Source organism: Gastrolobium bilobum, unplaced genomic scaffold (assembly GCF_033153095.1).
Source record: "Gastrolobium bilobum isolate Gb01-03AN ecotype WA unplaced genomic scaffold, APGP_CSIRO_Gbil_v1 utg64434, whole genome shotgun sequence".
NCBI lineage: Eukaryota > Viridiplantae > Streptophyta > Magnoliopsida > Fabales > Fabaceae > Gastrolobium > Gastrolobium bilobum.
Genome location: NW_026896291.1, coordinates 43,880 through 63,121, shown reverse-complemented (window position 1 = coordinate 63,121; position 19,242 = coordinate 43,880). Strand labels below are relative to the sequence as shown.

Here is a 19,242-nt window from a genome sequence, read left to right as displayed (position 1 = left end):
TGGTTTGATTTTATTTTTCCCGGAACACATTTCTCTCGTTCTGTAATTTTCTTACATTATTATTATCACCGAGAACGAACATGCGTAGCGCGCCCACTATCTCATCACAAAACCCTTTCAAAACCCTTCATGCCTTGTTCTCTTACGCCAAGAGTCTCTCTTTGGTTCAACAACTTCACGCTCAGGTAATCATCAATGGGCTTCACAAAGAGGTCCTCTATGGTTCTAACATCACCAACGCCTATATCCAATCGGGTTCTTTTCCACTGGCCACAAAATCTTTTGAACAGATCACCGTAAAGAACCTTCGTTCATGGAACACTATTATCTCCGGTTACTCAAAACACCGTCTCTACGGTGATGTTTTGCAGCTTTTCACTCGCTTGCGAAGTGAGGGCAATGCAGTTGATAGCTTCAACTTGGTATTTGCCATTAAAGCGAGTCAAAGGTTGCTGCTTTTGCAAAATGGGAGATTGCTTCATTGCTTGGCCATCAAATCTGGGTTGGAAGGAGACGTGTTCATCGTGCCTGCGCTTTTGGAGATTTACGCTGAGTTGGGTTATCTGACCAATGCCCACAAGCTGTTTGAACGATATTCTTACAGAAGCTCGGTTATGTGGGGTTTTATGATAAAGGGGTATTTGAAGTTTTCTCAAGAATCCAAAGTTTTTGAACTATTCCTTTATATGACTAACTATTTTGGTTTCCGATGGGATGCTTTTACAGTGGAAGGTTTGGTTAGAGCCTGCGCGAACGTCTTGGCCGGGAGAGAAGGGAAAGCATCTCATGGTGTGTGTATAAAGAACAATCTTTTTGTGAATATCTGTTTGCTGACATCTGTTATAGATATGTATATGAAATGTGGGTTTATTCACTATGCATTTAGGCTGTTTGAAGAAGCTAATGACAATAAGGATGTGGTTCTATGGAGTGCTGTCATTAATGGTTGTGCTAAAAAAGGGAGATTTTTGGAAGCTTTGTCCGTGTTCAAAAGGATGCTGGAAAACTCAATTACCCCTAATCCTGTGACTTTTGCTGGCGTAATTCTAGCTTGCTCTGGTGTGGGGTCTTTGAAGCAAGGAAAGAGCGTGCATGGCTTTGTGATTAGAAACAGGGTTGACTTGGATGTGGTAAATTATACTTCTCTTGTGGACATGTACTCTAAATGCGGTTGTGTCAAAACTGCTTACAGAATCTTCTGTATGATGCCAGCAAAAAATGTAGTCTCTTGGACTGCAATGATAAATGGATGTGCAATGAATGGCTTGTATCTAGAAGCTCTAGCCATTTTTGATCAAATGACACAGAATGCATGTGTTATGTCAGAAAAACATATGCCCAACTCAGTTACATTTATTTCAGTTCTATCAGCTTGTAGTCACACTGGAATGGTTCAAGAGGGGTGGAGGATCTTTAATTCTATGAAAGATTATGCCATTTCTCCAACTGAGGAACACTATGCCTGCATGATAGATGTTTTAGCTAGGGCTGGCCAATTTGATGCAGCCTTATCCTTTCTATCTGACATGCCAATAAAACCAGGTCCTAATGTCTGGGGAGCTCTGTTAAATGCATGCAGATTCCATAAACGAGTTGAACTTGCTGAAGAAATAGCTAAAACACTTTTACTTATAGAGCCTAATGATTTATCCCTGCATGTTTTACTGTCGAACATATATGATGACAGCAGGATGTGGGAAATAGGAGAGAGTACAAGGATGAGGATGGCTGAAGCGGGGTTTAATAAGAGTCATGGCTTTTCCTCAATTGAAGTCAATAACAAGTTGTGTGTATTTAGTTCTGATGATACACTTGTCTTCAATAGCCCAGAAATCAGTCATATATGGAATTCTCTCTATAGAGAAATGAGAGAAAGTGCTTTTTTATGACTAATAATTGGGGAGAAGTACAGGAAATTTTTGTAGTCCTAGTGTTGCTGATTGTGCACCTGATGGTTTTGAGAGTGATGGTGACTTTCCTTCCATGCTTTTTACGTCATTGTCAACAGAAAGAGGAAATTTTTTGTGCAATGAGTAGGTACATCTTTATTAAAATGGAAAAATTAAGGATATGAAAGGAAATAACCATAAAGATAAAGGTGATATAAATATGTTTTTTTTTTTTTTTTTTTCATATTTGATAAAAGAATGTACTGAGTGGTCGATATGTATTTTTAGTAATGAAAATATTTTCCAACAGTATAAGGTGGGTTCTCCATCATTGATTGTGATATCATGGCTTGAAACGAAACTGGTGGCAGTTTGGTAGGAATGTTAAAATTCAAGCTTAAAGGGTAATCTTCATGTCAATAGTAGGGCTTTGACAGTTTGGTAAATGGCATGTTAACTTAATAACATGGTTGCTGACTTAATGGTAAGACTAGATAAAGATTGAAAGTAGAGATAGAAGAATTTTTTTTTGGTTGAGATTATCCCCAGTAATCCCATAAGTTTCTTATCGATAAATTCGGAGTTCGGGGTGGTTCATTCGTGACTAAAGCTTTAAATTCTTCTAAAAAATGACACTGAGGAGCGTACACATACTTTTTATCCTCAACTGCTTAAGAGCCTGTTTGGATTCTCTCTTTTTTAAGCTAGAAGTTACTTATAAGCTAAAGCAAAAACAAAAAACTTAAAAAAAAAGCTAAAAACTGTTTGGTAATCACATGAAAGTTTTAGTTTAAAAGTTATTTAAAAGCACATATTTTAAAAAAATTATCTCTCTCTTTATTTTTATAACTCTTCATTTAAAAAAAGAGCACACAATTCAAGAAAAGCAGACAAGAGCTTAAAAAAAGCTCCTCCTAGGAGTTTTTAATTTTCAGCTTTTTTCTTCATTATAAAAAAAAAAGAGATTTTCACTATAAGAGCTTTTTCCAAAACCTATTTGACCTAGCTTATAAGCAGATAAAGAGAGGATCTAAACCCTAAACTCTAAACTGAGCTACTAGTTTTCATGTGCTTATAAGCAGCTTCTAACTTAAAAAAGAGAAAATTTAAACAATCACTAATTTTCATGTGCCAACTGAGCTACTAGTAAAGATAGAAGATATTATTGATATTGTATTTGCATGAACAAATATTATGAGCCTGCGTTCATTATCAACAAACAAATGGTAAACTCACAAGATATAATATAATTGCCGTGAAAAAAATGTCACAAATCACAAGTCACTTCCTACATAGTTTATTTCCTTGTGGTTGAAAGTGGAAAGTGAAAAAAAATTTGGTGCTTTAGGTTTCATGTGATCCTTCCAATAAGGAAGTGATATTTGGATAAAAAATTATTTCTCCTCTATTCTCATTAGTTATCTAATTTTGATTGGTGTGGATCACCAAAATTTCTTTCGTTGAAAGGGCACAATCTTTTTTATTTGCTCATAAGGTCATAAATCATTAGTTTTAGGGTAATAATTTTTTTTATGTTGCATAAAAAAATATTATCTCCTACCCAAATAATAAATAAGTGATTCAATGTCTGTTATCACTTTGCTCATCAGAGATGGCGAAGCAGCTCGAGAGTCCCATCTGGTGACTCGTATTCGAGCTTGGTTGTTGAAGAACTAAAAAGTTCAACTTGTTCACTCTTATAGGGAGAGCAATAGATGCGTGGATTGGTTAACTAAGTATCCCCTTAATCACCCATTAGATAATAGTTGTTGTTTTTTCCCTTTCGCCCCACCTGGGATTTAGTTACTGTATTTAGCTGGATTTTCTGAGGTTTGCTCTATGCGTAGGATTTCCTTGTTTTAGTGTCTGTGGGGTTTTTCCCCTACAAATTCCCAAAAAAAAAAAGAAGAGTAAATATCATTTTTGGTCCTTAGCAAATTTCACGATACCCGTTTTAGTCCCTAGCAAATAAAAAGGCTCATCGTGGTCCCTAAGATACACAAAATGGACCCATTTTAGTCCTTTTGAGGACTAATATGGGCCTATTTTGAAATTATGAGGGACCACGATTTCAACTAAATGGATTCATTTTGAATTTCTTAGGGACCACAATGGGCCTTTTTATTTGCTAGGGACTAAATTGGGCATCGTGAAATTTGCTTAGGATCAAAAAGAGTATTTACTCAAAAAAAAAAGAGTTTGAGGAGAGAGAAACAAATTCTTGTGGGATCCATTTTAAAAAATGTGAGTGTAAGAGATATTATTTTTCTTATGCAACATTAGAAAAGTATTACCCTTAGTTTCATTCCCTTACTAAGTTAAAACATAGGGATTAATGTTTCTTATATTGTATAAGATAATGTTATCTATCTCTTACACTAATATAAAAGTGTGTAGGTCCCATACGAGACCATGTGAAGAGACTAAGGGTGTAAATGGGCTGGGCTAGGCTGGGCTTTTGCCATCTTAGCCCAAGCCTACGTAAAAAAAAAATTCAGCCTATCTGGCCTACTGGCCTATTAAAGGCTTTATTTGTAGGCCAAACCCGACCTATTTTCAAAAATAAGAAAGTCTGACATGACCTACAGGCTTTGTCGGCCTCCCACTATATATACTAAGCAAAAAAAATAATTGTATAGAGCAAAGAAAGTTCCATTCATGCATGCACTAGTACTTCTCATAAGAAAAAAATGATAAACAAGAAAGAATCAACATAATCTCTCAGCTCTAGAATGTATATCATAGAGGAATAGAGTCAAAGAAATGAGAAAAATAAGAAAAATACAATTGCTGGATGCTGAAATAACGTCTACAAGAGAATGTCATTCATCTAAGAATCTTTAAACCACCATCAAGACAAGGGAAAGAAGAGTATTATTGAAAGATCTTCATCAGTAACATCATAATCCAGCAAGGTACCCATTGCTCCATGGTATTAAGCTGCAACAACATGTAAAATTTGGAGACATTAGACAAGTTTTCCTTTCATAAAATAAAATAGCACAAAAAGTAAGAGATAGTGATATTTGGTACTTTGTGTCTTTGTCACATAAAATAAATATTATTTTATTATCTTAATAAATTAAATAGGCCAGCCTACAAGGCTGTAGGCCGGGCTTGACAAAATTGGCCTATGGCCTATTTATTAAAAAAACTTTTTTATAAGCCTAAGCCTACTCTACTTTTCTGAAAGGCCGGGCCTAGGCTGGGCTCAACGTAGGCCGGGCCGTAGGCTGGGCTGGGCCAGCCTGGCCCATTTACACCCCTAGAAGAGACAATAGGAAAAGAAAATATGGTTCACACATTTAAATTTATGTAGAAAATAATTTTATCTACAATAGAAATATTAATCCTTAAAACCTAATACTAGTATAAAATAAAAAGGTTTAATGTTTGTCATTTTAAATGTCATAAGTTATGTCATTTTAGGAGAGAAATAGATACAAAGAATAAAAATCATGGGAAAGAAAGTGAGTGATTTTTTTTTAATTTAAATTTTAAATAAAAAATATTATTTTGTGTCTATCACTCTATCTCTTTATTAAAATGATATAACTTTATGTCATTTAAAATAACAAATATTTTTTTCTAAAATATAATACATTTTGAGTTTATCAGTAAAATGAGAAAAATGTGTGTCGGTATAAAGGATACGAAGTGATGTGTTTAAAGAGAAAGATAACTATAAATCATGAGAGAAAAAAAAAAAAAAAATTTCTCCCTGGCATGATATATCTCTATTTTTATCTTAAAAAACTATCCTTTTAAATAACACATATTTTTTCCGTAAAATTTATTTTGAGGCCAAAGAATGATAACCTCCCTTTTTTTATATTTAAGAGAAAAAAGCAAGGAAGGTACATTCTTGGAGCACGAGTGGCGTCCTGGCGTTATAGAAAGCATAGCAAAAGGCATATAATATAATAATATGTAATGTGGATATAATAAGGAGAAAGGAAAAGGAAGGAGGTAAGAGTGTCACTGTGTTGCTGTGAGTGTGAGAGAATGGCGAACCCTCAAAATCAAAAAGCATGGAAAGTGGAGTACGCGAAGTCAGGGCGATCGTCGTGCAGGACCTGCAAGAGCCCCATTGCCAGCGAGAATCTCCGTCTCGGCAAGATGGTTCAGTCCACCAAATTCGATGGCCTCATGCCGGTAATAATATATATCCAACAATAACAACATGCTTTTCTTTTCTTTCTTCAACAAATGTTGACTTCACCTCTAAAACCGTCGTTTTTATTTCAACAAATGTCTGTATTTCATTTCTTTTTTTGTTGAATATTGCCCTAGTTTGATCATATGTACATTTTAGGAAAAATAAAAATTATACTGCATGTCTTTAGTGTTTTAATCTGCATTTTCCATGTCAGATGTGGAATCATGCTGATTGCATATTGAAGAAAGCCAACCAGATAAAATCGTAAGAAGTTTTCTACTTATTTCATTAAATATGTGTTTGTTTCATGATTTGACATCAACATTAGCAAGGGTTTATTTTCATGTTTTAATGTTGTTCTAGAATTGACGATGTTGAAAACTTAGAGTTGCTTCGTTGGGAAGATCAGCAGAAGATCAGAAAATACATAGAGAGTGGTGGCCCACCGAAGTCAAATGCCATCAAAGATACTGAATATGGTATTGAAGTTTCACAAACTTCTCGTGCTACTTGCAGGCATTGTGGTCAAAAAATTATTAAAGGAGAGGTTGGTTTTTAATGTTAGTTTCTATGTCATAGTATTTCAAAAGACTAACTAACTTCTTAGAGCGTGTATCTTAATTGGACCTAATCGATTTTGCGGAGTGGAAATGAGATCATAAGCAAAAAACACATGCTAATATTATCTAAGATGGGAAATTTGATTATTTTTTATTTTAATTTATCTTGTTTATCATAAATTAACTTGTGGAAAATAACATCTTTGGTATTTAGTAATTCCCTGATGATGTTGCTGATTTCAAGGGATAAAACTATTAGGATGCATAGTTTATATTTTACTTCCAACATCTAGCGGTTCATGTTTGATATCCACAAATATTGCTTTGGCAGCTAAAATGTTTGCTTCCAATGTCTTTTACCTAGTTAGTGTTACTTTTCCTTTGTGTGTTAAATCTTGTAAAAACCCTTGGTGCATGGTACCAGAATTGTTATGCCATCTCATTGCATTTTCCATCTTGAGATTCATGTTATATGGCCAAAATCCCACCTTTCAAGTGAAAAAAACTTTGTAAAAGAACAGCAGAGTTAATAAATTTCTGGAAATTTTTTTGTGTATAGAAATTTTGGTAGCATGTGGAAGAACACAACCCTATCGCAAGTTAAGTTTTGTGGGTGGCGTCATGGACATGTAAATCTAATCCTCCTTAGCTCTTCCACTTTCCAGAAATGAATTTTGTTCCTTAACTCTTTTGGTTCATGTTGAAGCTACCTCTTAAGTTTATAACCTTTCCTCTTCAAGTTTATACTGGCTAAAAAATAAAGGCCTTCAGGCGTCTTGTACACATTTTGTCTTTACTAATTAGGTAGGTGGGGCCTTTGATTGGAGGTACTAATCGGGGATCTAAGCCTCTACTGAATTCCTGCTACTGCTTTCAGGTTGAACTTGGAATCTTGCATCTAGTCGATTTTTTTCCCTCTCCTTTTATTAGAAACACCTTAAAAGGTTAAAAAAATTCAAAATGAATCTGGTAATGTTCAAATTAACCACTAATGTCACATTTCATTTTGGGATTTCATGAAAGCAGCAAAATGATATTAGCAACAAGTTTCTTCATGCTTGTTAGATTTCATGTGTGCATTGTTGAGATTGTTAAAATTGAATGCTATGCAGTCAGTCAGAGACCAGGAAGGTGTATTTTGTTCAGATGCATATTAGAATTCAGAATGTTCCCTAATCATTCATGACCATATTGGTCCATGCTTATGCGTTATTGGTTTTTGAATATCTCTCCTTGCTGACTGTTATTTATTTGATTTTTAGGTTCGCATTTCTACTAAGCCTGATGGTCAAGGTGCTAAAGGTTTAGCTTGGCACCATGCCAAGTGTCTCATGGAACTATCACCATTAATTCAAGTGGATAAGTTGTCTGGATGGAATAATCTCTCATCTGCTGATCAATCAGCTGTCAGTGACTTGGCTAAGAAGGGTCCTCCTATGAATAAGGGAGGTACGGTGATCGATATGTTTAAGAAAGGCTGGTTTTTATGCCGTAGTGAATAGTAATTGCATCGCTTTTTGTTATATTTGTATTTATTTTCTCACTGTTTTCCTTTCAGGTGGTAGTGGTACAAACGTTGAGGATGAAGAGGTTAAAAAATCCGCGCAACAATCCACTTCCAAAGGTGGCACAAAACGGGGAAAGGATGCCAATGGTGAGCAGAAGTCAAAAGTTGCTAAGGCCAAAGGAGATGTGTCTGCAGGCAGGGCAGCATCAGTGAAAAATGCTAATGGCTCAGAGGAAGCATGTGATCTGGAGAATAAACTGGAGGCCCAGAGCAAAGAACTCTGGGGTCTGAAAGATGATCTTAAAAATCATGTGACAACAGCAGAGCTGCGCGAAATGCTGGAAGCCAATGCTCAAGATTCAACAGGACCAGAACTTGGTTTGCGTGATCGCTGGTAATTTAATCTCTCATGCACTTTCTGCACAGATCTTTAAGAAGCTTTTGCGTTATCCCTGCCTGTGCCTTCTAAAAAGTTTTCATTCAACATGTTATTGTCCCTTTCTTCTAAATTATAAGTTGCCAATGATTTTACTGACAATAAATTATGATTATTTGTTTGCTTGGTGTCCACTAATATGTATGATCACGTGTATTGAGCTCTATTATAATTTGTAACGGATAAATCAGAATTTATTCATCAAAAGAAAAAAAATTAAATGCTAGCAAGTCTAGCACATATATGGTTGTCTGGACTGGAGACAGATTTTCCAAATTCGTTGTATTGTGCTCTGTGATGTATTTTGGAAATATTATCCTGCAAGATATGATTTATTTCACCGTGATCATTATTATTGTGATTTTAGTGCTGATGGAATGATGTTTGGAACACTTGGTCATTGCCCAATATGTTCTGGTTTTCTGCATTATTCTGGAGGAATGTACCGGTGCAATGGATTCGTTTCTGAGTGGAGTAGATGTTCCTACTCTACCTGCGAACCAAAACGTCTTGAAGGGAAGTGGAAAATTCCAGAGGAAACAAATAATCAGTACCTTAAAAAGGTGTGTAAGAAAAAAAAAATTCATCAAACAAAACCAACAAATTCTGACTTAAGATTTTGCATACTGTTTACAGTGGTTCAAATCTCAAAAAGGGAAGAAACCAGTTAGGATATTGCCTCTGCCATCATCAAGGAATTCTGCTGAACGTCAAATTACTGCTCGCCAGCATCAATCTGCATACGGTGAAAGTTTGGGAGATTTGAAAGTTTCTATCTGTGGATTACCTAAAGACTCAATTGTATAACTTCCTTCCATTTTTCCTTTCACATCTGCATTTTGACATCCATAATTGAAGTTCCCCCTCCCCCAAAACCATTCTGATAAAAGTCATGTTTAATTTAGTGTTCTAGTATTCCGCATTCATCTTCTACAAGTTGATTGTACAGGAGGAATGGAAACGCAAAATTGATGGTGTAGGTGGGGTGCTTCATGCAAAAGTGAAGAAAGGTATTGCTGCTCAGACGAATTTTGTTTTTTGAAAATTCAAAAAAAAAAGGGATAAATATATTTTTGCCTCTTCATGTGTATGATTTTTGTAATCTTCTATTTGACCTGTTTACTTGCAGATACCAACTGCTTGGTAGTCAGTGGAACACTCAATGATGAAGCTGAGATGCGGAAGGCAAGGTATGGGTGCACTCAAATTGCCAGATTTGAGTATTGCTTTTTCTTTGATTAATTCTAATATCACTGACTTGGAAGCGTTTCAACTCTAGGAGGATGAAAATACCAATAGTCAGAGAGGACTATTTGGTTGACTGTATAGAAAGAAAGAAGAAGCTTCCATTTGATATGTACAAAGTTGAAATGATTGGTGAGGCTTCTAGCATGGTCACCATCAAAGTGAAGGGGCACAGTGCTGTTCATGAGGCCTCTGGCCTCCAGGATTCTGGCCACATACTCGAGGAAGGGAAAAACATATATAATACAACTTTGAATATGTCTGATTTGTCTACTGGTGTTAACAGGTGGGTTCATTGTATCTTTAGCATTCTTGTTCAGCCTTCAGCATAAATTTTGTTTAGTTGGCTAAGCAGAAAATAGCAGTTTGGTTTCTATGTCATTGATGAACAAAGAACCAAAAGGTATGCTTCTAGATTTTGTTATGCTATGCAATGTTGCATAGAAAACAGCAAGCTGTCAACTGTCAAGAGCTGATATGTCTATATTCCCATAAGTTGACTGAGCTCTCCAGTTGGAACATGTTAGGACCCATTTGCAAGGTATGAGACTTGGAGTCCCACATTGGTTGTATGAGCAACTAATGTGGGGTTTATAAGGCCTTGGGCACTCACCCTTTGAGCTAGCTTTTGGGGTGGTGTATCCGAAGGTTCTTATCAGAACATTAATTGAAACTTTGATATTATGTTTCACATGTTGTTTTGAACACTCCCAGAATCTACTAATCAAATCCTCATTCCTTAAGATTTCTCAATAAAACTAAAATAGAATTATAAATCTGGCAATTTTTCACTGAGGAGTTATATTATCCACTAATAAGTTAACATTGTGTCATGAATTTCATTTTAGTTTTCTGCAAAGTTATGTTTATATTGTGTGTCATTTTTGGGAATGAAGTGGCATTTGGCTCTGGTTCTTTTTGACGGGAAAAGTTGCAAATGTGTGTTTCATGAAAGTTTTTTTATAGTGCTTTTTAAAGCCACAAGTTCTTTTGAGAAGCGCCTTTGGGTAAGCTTTTCAAAGCGGTTGTAGAAAATAGGGCATGCCTTAAAAAATCTTAACCTTGATCCCCAATTTTCGCATCTCAAAATTTAAACCTGTATCTCTTAATCTATATATCTGTTTTTGTAACTTTAAATACTTTTGGAACACACTTTTCTGAATAAGTTTCCATAGCAGCTTTTTCACAGTACCTTCATCACAGTAGCTTTTGAAAAGGCACAACATAGTTTAATGGGGCCTTTGTTTGTCCTAGAGTCCTTACTGAAAATAAATCTTGTGCTCAGTTGTTTTCCGTTGGCTGATAAATTTGTGTTTCACACACTTTGGGTTTGAAATATTTATCACTATTGGTTTTGTGCCCCACCAAAAAATGCATATTATTGATTTTCAAAAGTAAGCTTGTGTTTTTTGAGGATTAACCTAGAAAATAAATGTTCGTTTGACTCAGAACCTTTAATTAGTATACACTGAAGGCCTTTTATTTTGATTGGGTTTTGTCTTTATTTACTTAGTCAGTGAATTCTTAAATATTGTTTTATGATGATAAAATGAGGGCAGTAATTATGCCGTAACTGCGGCAAGTTACTATGGTGGTGCTTTATGGGAGCACTTGGGCTTTAAGCCCACTTGAATTCTAGTGCATCACTTCCCTTTTCAAGATTGTTGTCATGCTGTTTTTTCGTGTACAACTTAACCCCCCCCCCCCCCCCCCCCCCCCAAAAAAAAAAAAAAAAAAAAAAAAAAAACTGTGACTGTCTCCATCATCATGATCATCTAACTTTTGCTTCCTCTGTAAAGCTACTATATTCTCCAAATAATCCAAGAAGATAAGGGGTCAGGTTGCTTTGTGTTTCGTAAATGGGGTCGAGTGGGAAATGACAAGATTGGAGGAGACAAACTGGAAGAAATGCCGAAATCTGATGCAATCTGTGAATTCAAACGATTATTCTTAGAGAAGACTGGAAACCCTTGGGAGGCATGGGAACAAAAGACTATTCAGAAGCAACCTGGAAGATTCTTCCCATTGGATATTGTACTGTTTTTTAATCTTATTATTATATTATTTGTTTGACATAAATCATCTTCACCCATCAGGTGGGATAATCAACTCATTGTTGTTTTTAACACTTAACTTTGTAGGATTATGGAGTTAACAAACAGGTCTCAAAGAAAAATAAAAACAATGCAGACAGCAAACTACCCCCTCCATTAATAGAATTGATGAAGATTCTCTTCAATGTGGAAACATACAGGTTATAGTCTAATACCTTTTCGTTTTATTGGCATATGTCTGATGTATACTGAATCTTGAGTTTTGTAGAGCTGCCATGATGGAATTTGAGATTAATATGTCTGAAATGCCACTTGGGAAACTGAGCAAAAGTAATATCCAAAAGGGTATGTTCAAACATTATTATTTTGAAAACTTTTTTATGAGCTATGGTAGTTTCCTATTTCGTATAATTTGCAGCACCAAGCAAGCCCATGGTGTGTATCAAAGTGATGAATGTTTGATTTTATGTTGTTCTGATTGCTATTCCCAGGGTTTGAAGCGTTAACAGATATACAGAATCTGTTAAAATTTAATGACCCTGATCCATCAGTCAGGGAAAGCTTGCTTATTGATGCCAGCAATCGGTTCTTCACAGTGATCCCTTCTATTCATCCACATATTATTAGGGATGAGAATGATTTTAAATCAAAGGTGAATTGTATTCATTTTTCAGGTGTTGGCTTGGTTATGAAACATGAAATTAGATTGATGCTTTGTTTTTGCGGCTGGTTTCTACTTGCAGCTATGACTTGAGGAAGTCAATGATTTTTGGCAGTTGAAGTGTAAAACTCAAATATTGAAATTATTTTATTATTTATATTTGAATAGTGTAACGAAGAATTTATACTGGACCATCACATGATTTCTTAAGTTTTCTTGCAACTTGACAGTGGGTTTAATCTCTAAAGGTTAGGACCATTCAAATAGTATTGCAAGACTTGTGAAACTTTTTGGTCTGTCCATTGTTTCAACATTGTTCAAGGAATGTCAAAGATACGAAAGATACATAAATTATCTAATTCTATCAGAGGGCTGGTAGATGACTTTCGCCACTGTGGATTGGTGCATTTGAGTCTCTTAATTATAATTTGAATAATATGCCATTATGCCCTTGCTTTTGTTGTAGGTTAAAATGTTAGAAGCCCTTCAAGACATTGAAATAGCCTCAAGATTAGTTGGGTTTGATGCTAATAGTGATGACTCCATTGATGATAATTATAAGAAGCTCCACTGTGATATATCTCCACTTCCTCATGATAGTGAAGATTATCGTTTAATTGAGAAGTTTCTCCATACTACTCATGCCCCCACACATATGGTATGTCTTTATTTGGAATACGAGTATGTGTTTCTGTATTTATGTCTCTGGTGTGTGCTCTTTCATTTGTCACCATGTACAAGTTCCCACAATCTTTGTAATTAATCTATGCAGGATTGGAGTCTTGAGCTAGAAGAAGTTTTTTCCCTTGAAAGGGAAGGAGAATTTGATAAATTTGTTCATTACAGGGAGAAACTTGGTAACAGAATGCTCCTATGGCATGGTAGGTTGTGATGCTAGCTTCTAGAATTGCATGTTTGCTGTTGTGAAATATCCTCCTTTCAGGAAGATTCATGTTGTTTGCATGTTTGCTCCTATAAACGGGTTTCTTTACGAGATCAAAAACCTAAAAAAACTCCCAATATCTAAATGTCCCTCATGGAATTCTTCTCATGTATCTGATTACTCCTTGGGAAATGCCAATACTAGACCAGGGGAATTGTAAAGGCTGAAACTTCTAGGTTAAAATTCTTTCATCTCTCTAACAAAATACATCACTTTCTTGGTGAATTACGTTCACATGGATGACTATTTTGTGGTGATGCACATACTGCAGCTGTAAATGAAAATATGAACAAATTTGTGTTAACACCTATAACAAAAATGTTCTTTATTGTAGGTTCTAGGTTGACAAATTTTGTGGGTATTCTTAGCCAAGGACTCAGAATCGCACCTCCTGAAGCCCCAGCTACTGGCTATATGGTTCTATCTATTACTCCCCTTTCATACCTCTTTTTATGTTTATATTTTCGTGCATGTCATACCTAATTACCTTTCTACAGCAGTACTAAAATCTGAATAATTTGCAATGCAGTTTGGCAAAGGTATTTACTTTGCTGACCTGGTCAGCAAGAGTGCTCAGTATTGCTACACTGAGAAGAAAAACCCTGTTGGTCTAATGCTTTTGAGTGAAGTTGCCCTTGGAAATGTCTATGAGCTCAAGAAAGCCAAGGTCAGTTTGGTTTAATTCAAGTTATGCATATCCGTTTATATGGTCATATGATTGATTGTTTATAATTTCAAACGCGTTCTAAATGAGCAATAATATTGTATTCAACACTAAATTTCTGTCAAATGGATTTGCAATAATTTTTTGTTTGTTGTCTGCCAATTAGTATATGGATAAACCTCCTCAAGGAAAGCACTCTACTAAAGGACTGGGCAAGAAAGTGCCTCATGAATCAGAATACGTAAAGTGGAGGGGTGATGTCACTGTTCCTTGTGGCAAACCAGTGCCATCAAATGTCAAGACTTCTGAGCTCATGTACAATGAGTATATTGTTTATGATACTGCTCAAGTAAGTTTCTGGCTTCGTTGTTGTATTTTTGCCTTATCATGCCAATGTTTATGAAGGAAGCTAGGATGTATATGGTTTAAATTGATTCATGACATACTTGCACAATGCTCTTTTTAAATATTTCTGGGGTTGTTGGAGTTAATGTGTGATATATGGTATTTCCCTTTTTTTTTTTTTGTTGAACATATATGCATGTGGACTGTTTGTGCAGATTAAAATGCAATTCTTGTTGAAGGTGAGGTTCCATCACAAGAGATGAGGATTGGAAGTGAACTGGAAGTCTGCTGTTTTGGGTATTATCTGCGCTAAGCAGTTTTTGACCGGGACCTGTACATTGTGCATCTGGGATTCTCTAGAATTGTCTTGGTAAGGTCTCATTTTGAGTTGACTCGAGATCTTTCAACCTTTTTTTTGTTTGGGTGTGTTTGTAAGTGCAGGGATCTAGTTGAAACTAGTCACTTATAGTGGTAATCTTTCATGCAATTTGTGATCTAGTTATGTGTATAGAACCACTATTTTATTATCATACTTCTTATTATTGAGCTCTTCCCTTGCACCAGTATAGGTGCTTTTATCTTTTATCTTCTGAAAACAGAAATAAGTTAAGGTGTACTTATCTTAACTTACTCAAGTCATTTTTCTGATAAGTATGCATAAATAGCAGAAGAGCTGCTTTCCATCCTGAGTGAAGGGGAGGGTACCCAGAAGATGACGTTCTTGGGTTATTTGTCTGAGGTAAATATAGTGATCTTAATTTTTGTTTTCTTTAACAATATTCAGAAAAAAGAACCCTGAGTGCAGAAAAATTTGCATTTAGCTAGACTGGTGGTAAGGCCAAAAATAAAATAGTGAATAAATAAAAGCTTCCCTGGTTTTGGGGCTGTGGATGTCATGGAACTTCTTTTGTTGCAAAAGATATTACGTGTTTTGCATGTGGGTCATGTGAAAAGGTGATGCTGTTAATTGATGCATCAATAAATTTTGATTATGTCATGGTTGAGTGGATATAAAAATTTTGCATGTTACTTCATGCTTATCAATAGAGCTTCTCTGAGCTCTATTATGGTGGTGAGAACTTAAACTAAGGCGGCTCTTAGTAAAGACCCGTGACACGGGACTCTATATTCTTTGATAAAACAGCCATTTCTCATTGTCAAGTATGACGAACTGCTTTCATGTTTCAATTTTTTGTTTTCTACTTGTTATGATGTATGAAGCACCTGTATATAGTGTGTTTTACTCTCTAGTGGCTCATCTTGCATCACTTTCTACTTGCTACTTGCTACCCACACAATACAGCTGGTGCTCCACAAAATACAGCTGGTCCTTAGTGTGACGAATGTAAGAGTAAGTGTCATTTATTCAGTTACAAGCTAATTTATTGCTTGTTTTGGTGTTATGTGACGGCTTTTCATCTGAATCTGATCGAAGTATTTTGACTTTGCAAATTCATAATGGTATGAAAGTTGAAAGAATTTTTATATAAAATATTAAACCATTTCGATACCTGTCACTTGAGCGTGACTCAATCAAGGTGGTGTAAGTTATGTACTAGGTCATTTTTCAAAGTGATTTCCCAAAAATGCAGATTTGATTTTAGATTTTGATAACGACCTTAAGAGCATCCTTCTGCTCGAATAAACAAAATTGCAAGATTTGAATTTCACACCACGGGTGACAAATTAGGAAGGAAAACTAGAACTTTGACGAGGGTGACAAGTGATATGATGGCTAGTTTGTTTGTTTTTTGGTTTTGTTTTTAATCATAAGTATCCTTCATAGAAGTTAATTCTATTCGAGTCGGGAATATTTATATTACGGGAATATTTAAATTATGGTAGGGTTAAATTTTTCAAAGAATTTTTTTTGCATTCACAAAGACTTGAATACAAGATCTTATTTAAGTGGAATTAAATATGTACTACTTGAATTAATCCTTCAATTATATTCTTTTATAGGTCGGAAAATATTTAAATAAAATGATTGGTAGTATCTATTTCAATCACAATCCGATGGTCATACAAATGGGAGAATCTTGCTCTTGGTGAAGCCGTAATACAAGAAAAAGGAAGTGCATTTGGGGAATGAAATTATGAAAAACACCCAGGCATTTAGGATTTTTTTCTTTAGGCCAAAGAAAAAGATATGACAAATCCTATGGCAGTCAATTATGCATAGAATAAAAATATCATTTTGTGCTTTAATTATGTTATTTATGTTGTTTAATCCCTTAAAGTCTTCATATATAAAATATTAATTTGTAAGGAATGAGTTTGATAGCAAGTTAACAATTAAGATGATTGATATTGATAATTTTGAGAGTTAATTTGTGTGCGCAGAAACTTTGAACTAAAATCATATAAGTAATATCTTTTATGAATTAAATTATGGCAATTATACTTTTCATGTTGCTGTAAAAAGAGTTCTTCCGCATCAGATATATATTTATCAGAATATGACATCCGATCCTAACATTTAAAATAAAAATCAATATGGGTTCTCTTTTTTTGTGTCTATTACATAATTTTGTTTTCTTGCAGCAAAAAGCGACCCTTAAATTATATATAGTCATTTTGTGTACTTATGGACATACTGTTACTATGAAAAAGCTTCCGTGTTCTTAGTAGTATAACTTTTGTAGACTGGAAGCTTCACCTTTAATTTGTTTTGAGCTTCTGTAGATCGCTTTTCCAAATAATAAGAAAACATAACAGTTCTGCTCCATCTGGAGAATCATACTTGTATTTTTGTTATAATACCATCACAATTTTTTAATTATTCGAAATTCTCACTATTTTTTCAGTCTTTTACCAATTCATCAATACATAATAAAATAATATGATAATGTTCAAATAAAAAATTAAGAATAAAAAATTTAAATTTAAGTTAAACAAAACTATAAACTATCCAATGAGCTCAAAATAAAAAAAAAGTTTGTCCGAAGGGTTCACCGGCAGGTGGCATTGTACTAACTCCGTTAGGAAGCGACAAACAGCAGCAGTTCCCAGGTGCGGCGTTCGGCGGAAAAAAAAAGAAAAAAACTAATTAATTAATCCAATAAATAAATAAATCTAAACTAAAACCAAACCAACCACTCAACACCATTCAATTACAGGCATGCACTAACAAAACAAATACTAAATTAGCTTCTAAGTGAAACCAAAACTAAATAAATAAAAGAAAAAGCCATGAATAACAAACAGTCCAAATTACATTAACTTGGTCTAACCCCAATAGAAAAACCAGTCCCGTATTGCATCTACCATTAAGAAATGTCCCCTTTGAACCCAACACATGACCCTCCAATGTTCCCCATTCACATTTCTTATAAGACCCTTTATGCCCCTTATTCCCACTGTCCCACTTCTCCTAACCATTTCCATCTCCTCCCTCCCCCATACAATAGTCCTCAGATTTTAGTTTGCACCATTTCCTAGTGTGCCCGTGTGCCTACAAATTTTATTCACTTCTTCTCATTCTCCCACCTTCTTCCTTTCTTTTCACACACATAAAATACAACACACACTTTTATCTCTCTCTCTCTCTCTCTCTCTGATCTCTCTATGGCTTCTGGCTCTGGCTCTGGCTCACCTTGTGGGGCATGCAAGTTCCTCCGCAGAAAATGTGCAGCTGATTGCATCTTTGCACCTTACTTTTGCTCAGAACAAGGCCCTGCAAGATTTGCAGCAATCCATAAGGTGTTTGGTGCCAGCAACGTTTCCAAATTGCTTTTGCATATACCAGCTCATGATCGTTGTGAAGCGGTTGTCACAATTGCTTATGAGGCACAAGCTCGTATCAGAGACCCTGTTTATGGCTGTGTCTCCCACATTTTTGCCTTACAACAACAGGTACCACAACATATAATTATAAAGCTCATCAAAAGTTCTAAACTTCATCCATATACATTCATCAAATTCTCTTCAGAACTTTGAATTTTTTTATTTTTTATTTTTTTATCATCACCCCTTTATTTTTTTTTAATATATATTGGAAATTAGGAAAATCAATGAGGTCATTATTCAACCACACTACTCCTGTCTTTTTCTCTTGCTTTGATCTCTAGCTACGTACGTTTGGCTTCTTTGATGCTTCAAGGGTCAGTCCAAGAAAATTATTTATTGCCATTTACTATATATAAATATGCACCGGTCATTTTATTAATAAACAAACAAATTTTCTAGTCATGTTAATTAATTCTCTTACAATTTTTCTTTTTTTGTTTAAATGGAGGTGGCGTGCTTGCAGACACAAGTGATGCAAATGAAGGCTCAGCTGGCACAGAACCTGATGGAGACAAGAAACATAGAGAATCAGTGGCCAGGGAATGTAGCTGGACAATCAATGAATCCATTTTGTTTATCTCATAACATGAATCCTATATCTCCTCAGAGCTCACTTGAGTCAATTGATCATAGCAGCATCAATGATGGAATTGGCATGCAAGATATACAAAGCAGAGAGGATAATTTCTCATTCCAAGCTTGTTCTAAGAGAAGATCATATGGTAATAATGACTTGGGTGAGCTGCAAGAATTGGCACTCAGGATGATGAGGAATTGAATAGGTTACCAATAAAGCTAGCCTTTGTTTTCTTGAAGGGTGTTTAGGGGATATGCTCTTTGCCTAGTGTTGTATATAATGAGAGTGTCATGAAGAAAAAACTGGCCATAACTGATAAGCCTAAACTAAGCATTAGGTTTTCTGTTTGTGGATTCAATCCAAAAGAAATTAATTTTTTGCAGACTAGCTTAGTCTCTCTAGCTCTTTCTCTA

The 19,242-nt window shown here is 35.2% G+C and overlaps 3 protein-coding genes across 6 annotated transcripts; all 3 read left to right on the top strand.

Annotated features, from left to right (window-relative positions):
* The first annotated feature begins 80 nt into the window (after positions 1–80).
* On the top strand, positions 81–2,043 carry LOC133298689 (pentatricopeptide repeat-containing protein At1g06140, mitochondrial). The gene has a single exon (XM_061498013.1). It carries the CDS (start codon positions 81–83, stop codon positions 1,887–1,889), a length of 1,809 nt encoding a protein of 602 aa, XP_061353997.1. The 3' UTR covers positions 1,890–2,043.
* A 3,813-nt stretch (positions 2,044–5,856) lies between these two features.
* LOC133298695 (poly [ADP-ribose] polymerase 1) lies at positions 5,857–15,415 on the top strand. 4 transcript variants are annotated; one of them, XR_009749842.1, is made up of 21 exons: positions 5,857–6,044; positions 6,263–6,312; positions 6,412–6,595; positions 7,871–8,057; positions 8,167–8,509; positions 8,919–9,114; positions 9,188–9,352; positions 9,501–9,561; positions 9,681–9,741; positions 9,831–10,082; positions 11,596–11,830; positions 11,938–12,050; positions 12,119–12,195; positions 12,342–12,502; positions 12,978–13,169; positions 13,284–13,392; positions 13,789–13,871; positions 13,984–14,121; positions 14,285–14,467; positions 14,679–14,833; positions 15,132–15,415. XR_009749842.1 is itself a non-coding variant. In XM_061498020.1 (20 exons), exons 1-20 carry the CDS (start codon positions 5,895–5,897, stop codon positions 14,724–14,726), a joined length of 2,958 nt encoding a protein of 985 aa, XP_061354004.1. In that variant the 5' UTR covers positions 5,857–5,894; the 3' UTR covers positions 14,727–15,015. The 4 variants fall into 4 exon arrangements, 3 of the variants coding, with proteins under 3 accessions (XP_061354004.1, XP_061354003.1, XP_061354005.1); XM_061498020.1 differs by lacking the exon at positions 15,132–15,415 and having other exon boundaries at positions 8,197–8,509; positions 14,679–15,015; XM_061498019.1 differs by lacking the exon at positions 15,132–15,415 and having other exon boundaries at positions 14,679–15,015.
* Positions 15,416–18,009: 2,594 nt separating this feature from the next.
* LOC133298704 (LOB domain-containing protein 16-like) lies at positions 18,010–19,030 on the top strand. Its single transcript, XM_061498032.1, has 2 exons — positions 18,010–18,318; positions 18,701–19,030. The coding sequence occupies exons 1-2, from the start codon at positions 18,031–18,033 to the stop codon at positions 19,028–19,030; spliced, it is 618 nt and encodes a 205-aa protein (XP_061354016.1). The 5' UTR covers positions 18,010–18,030.
* The last annotated feature ends 212 nt before the right edge of the window (positions 19,031–19,242 follow it).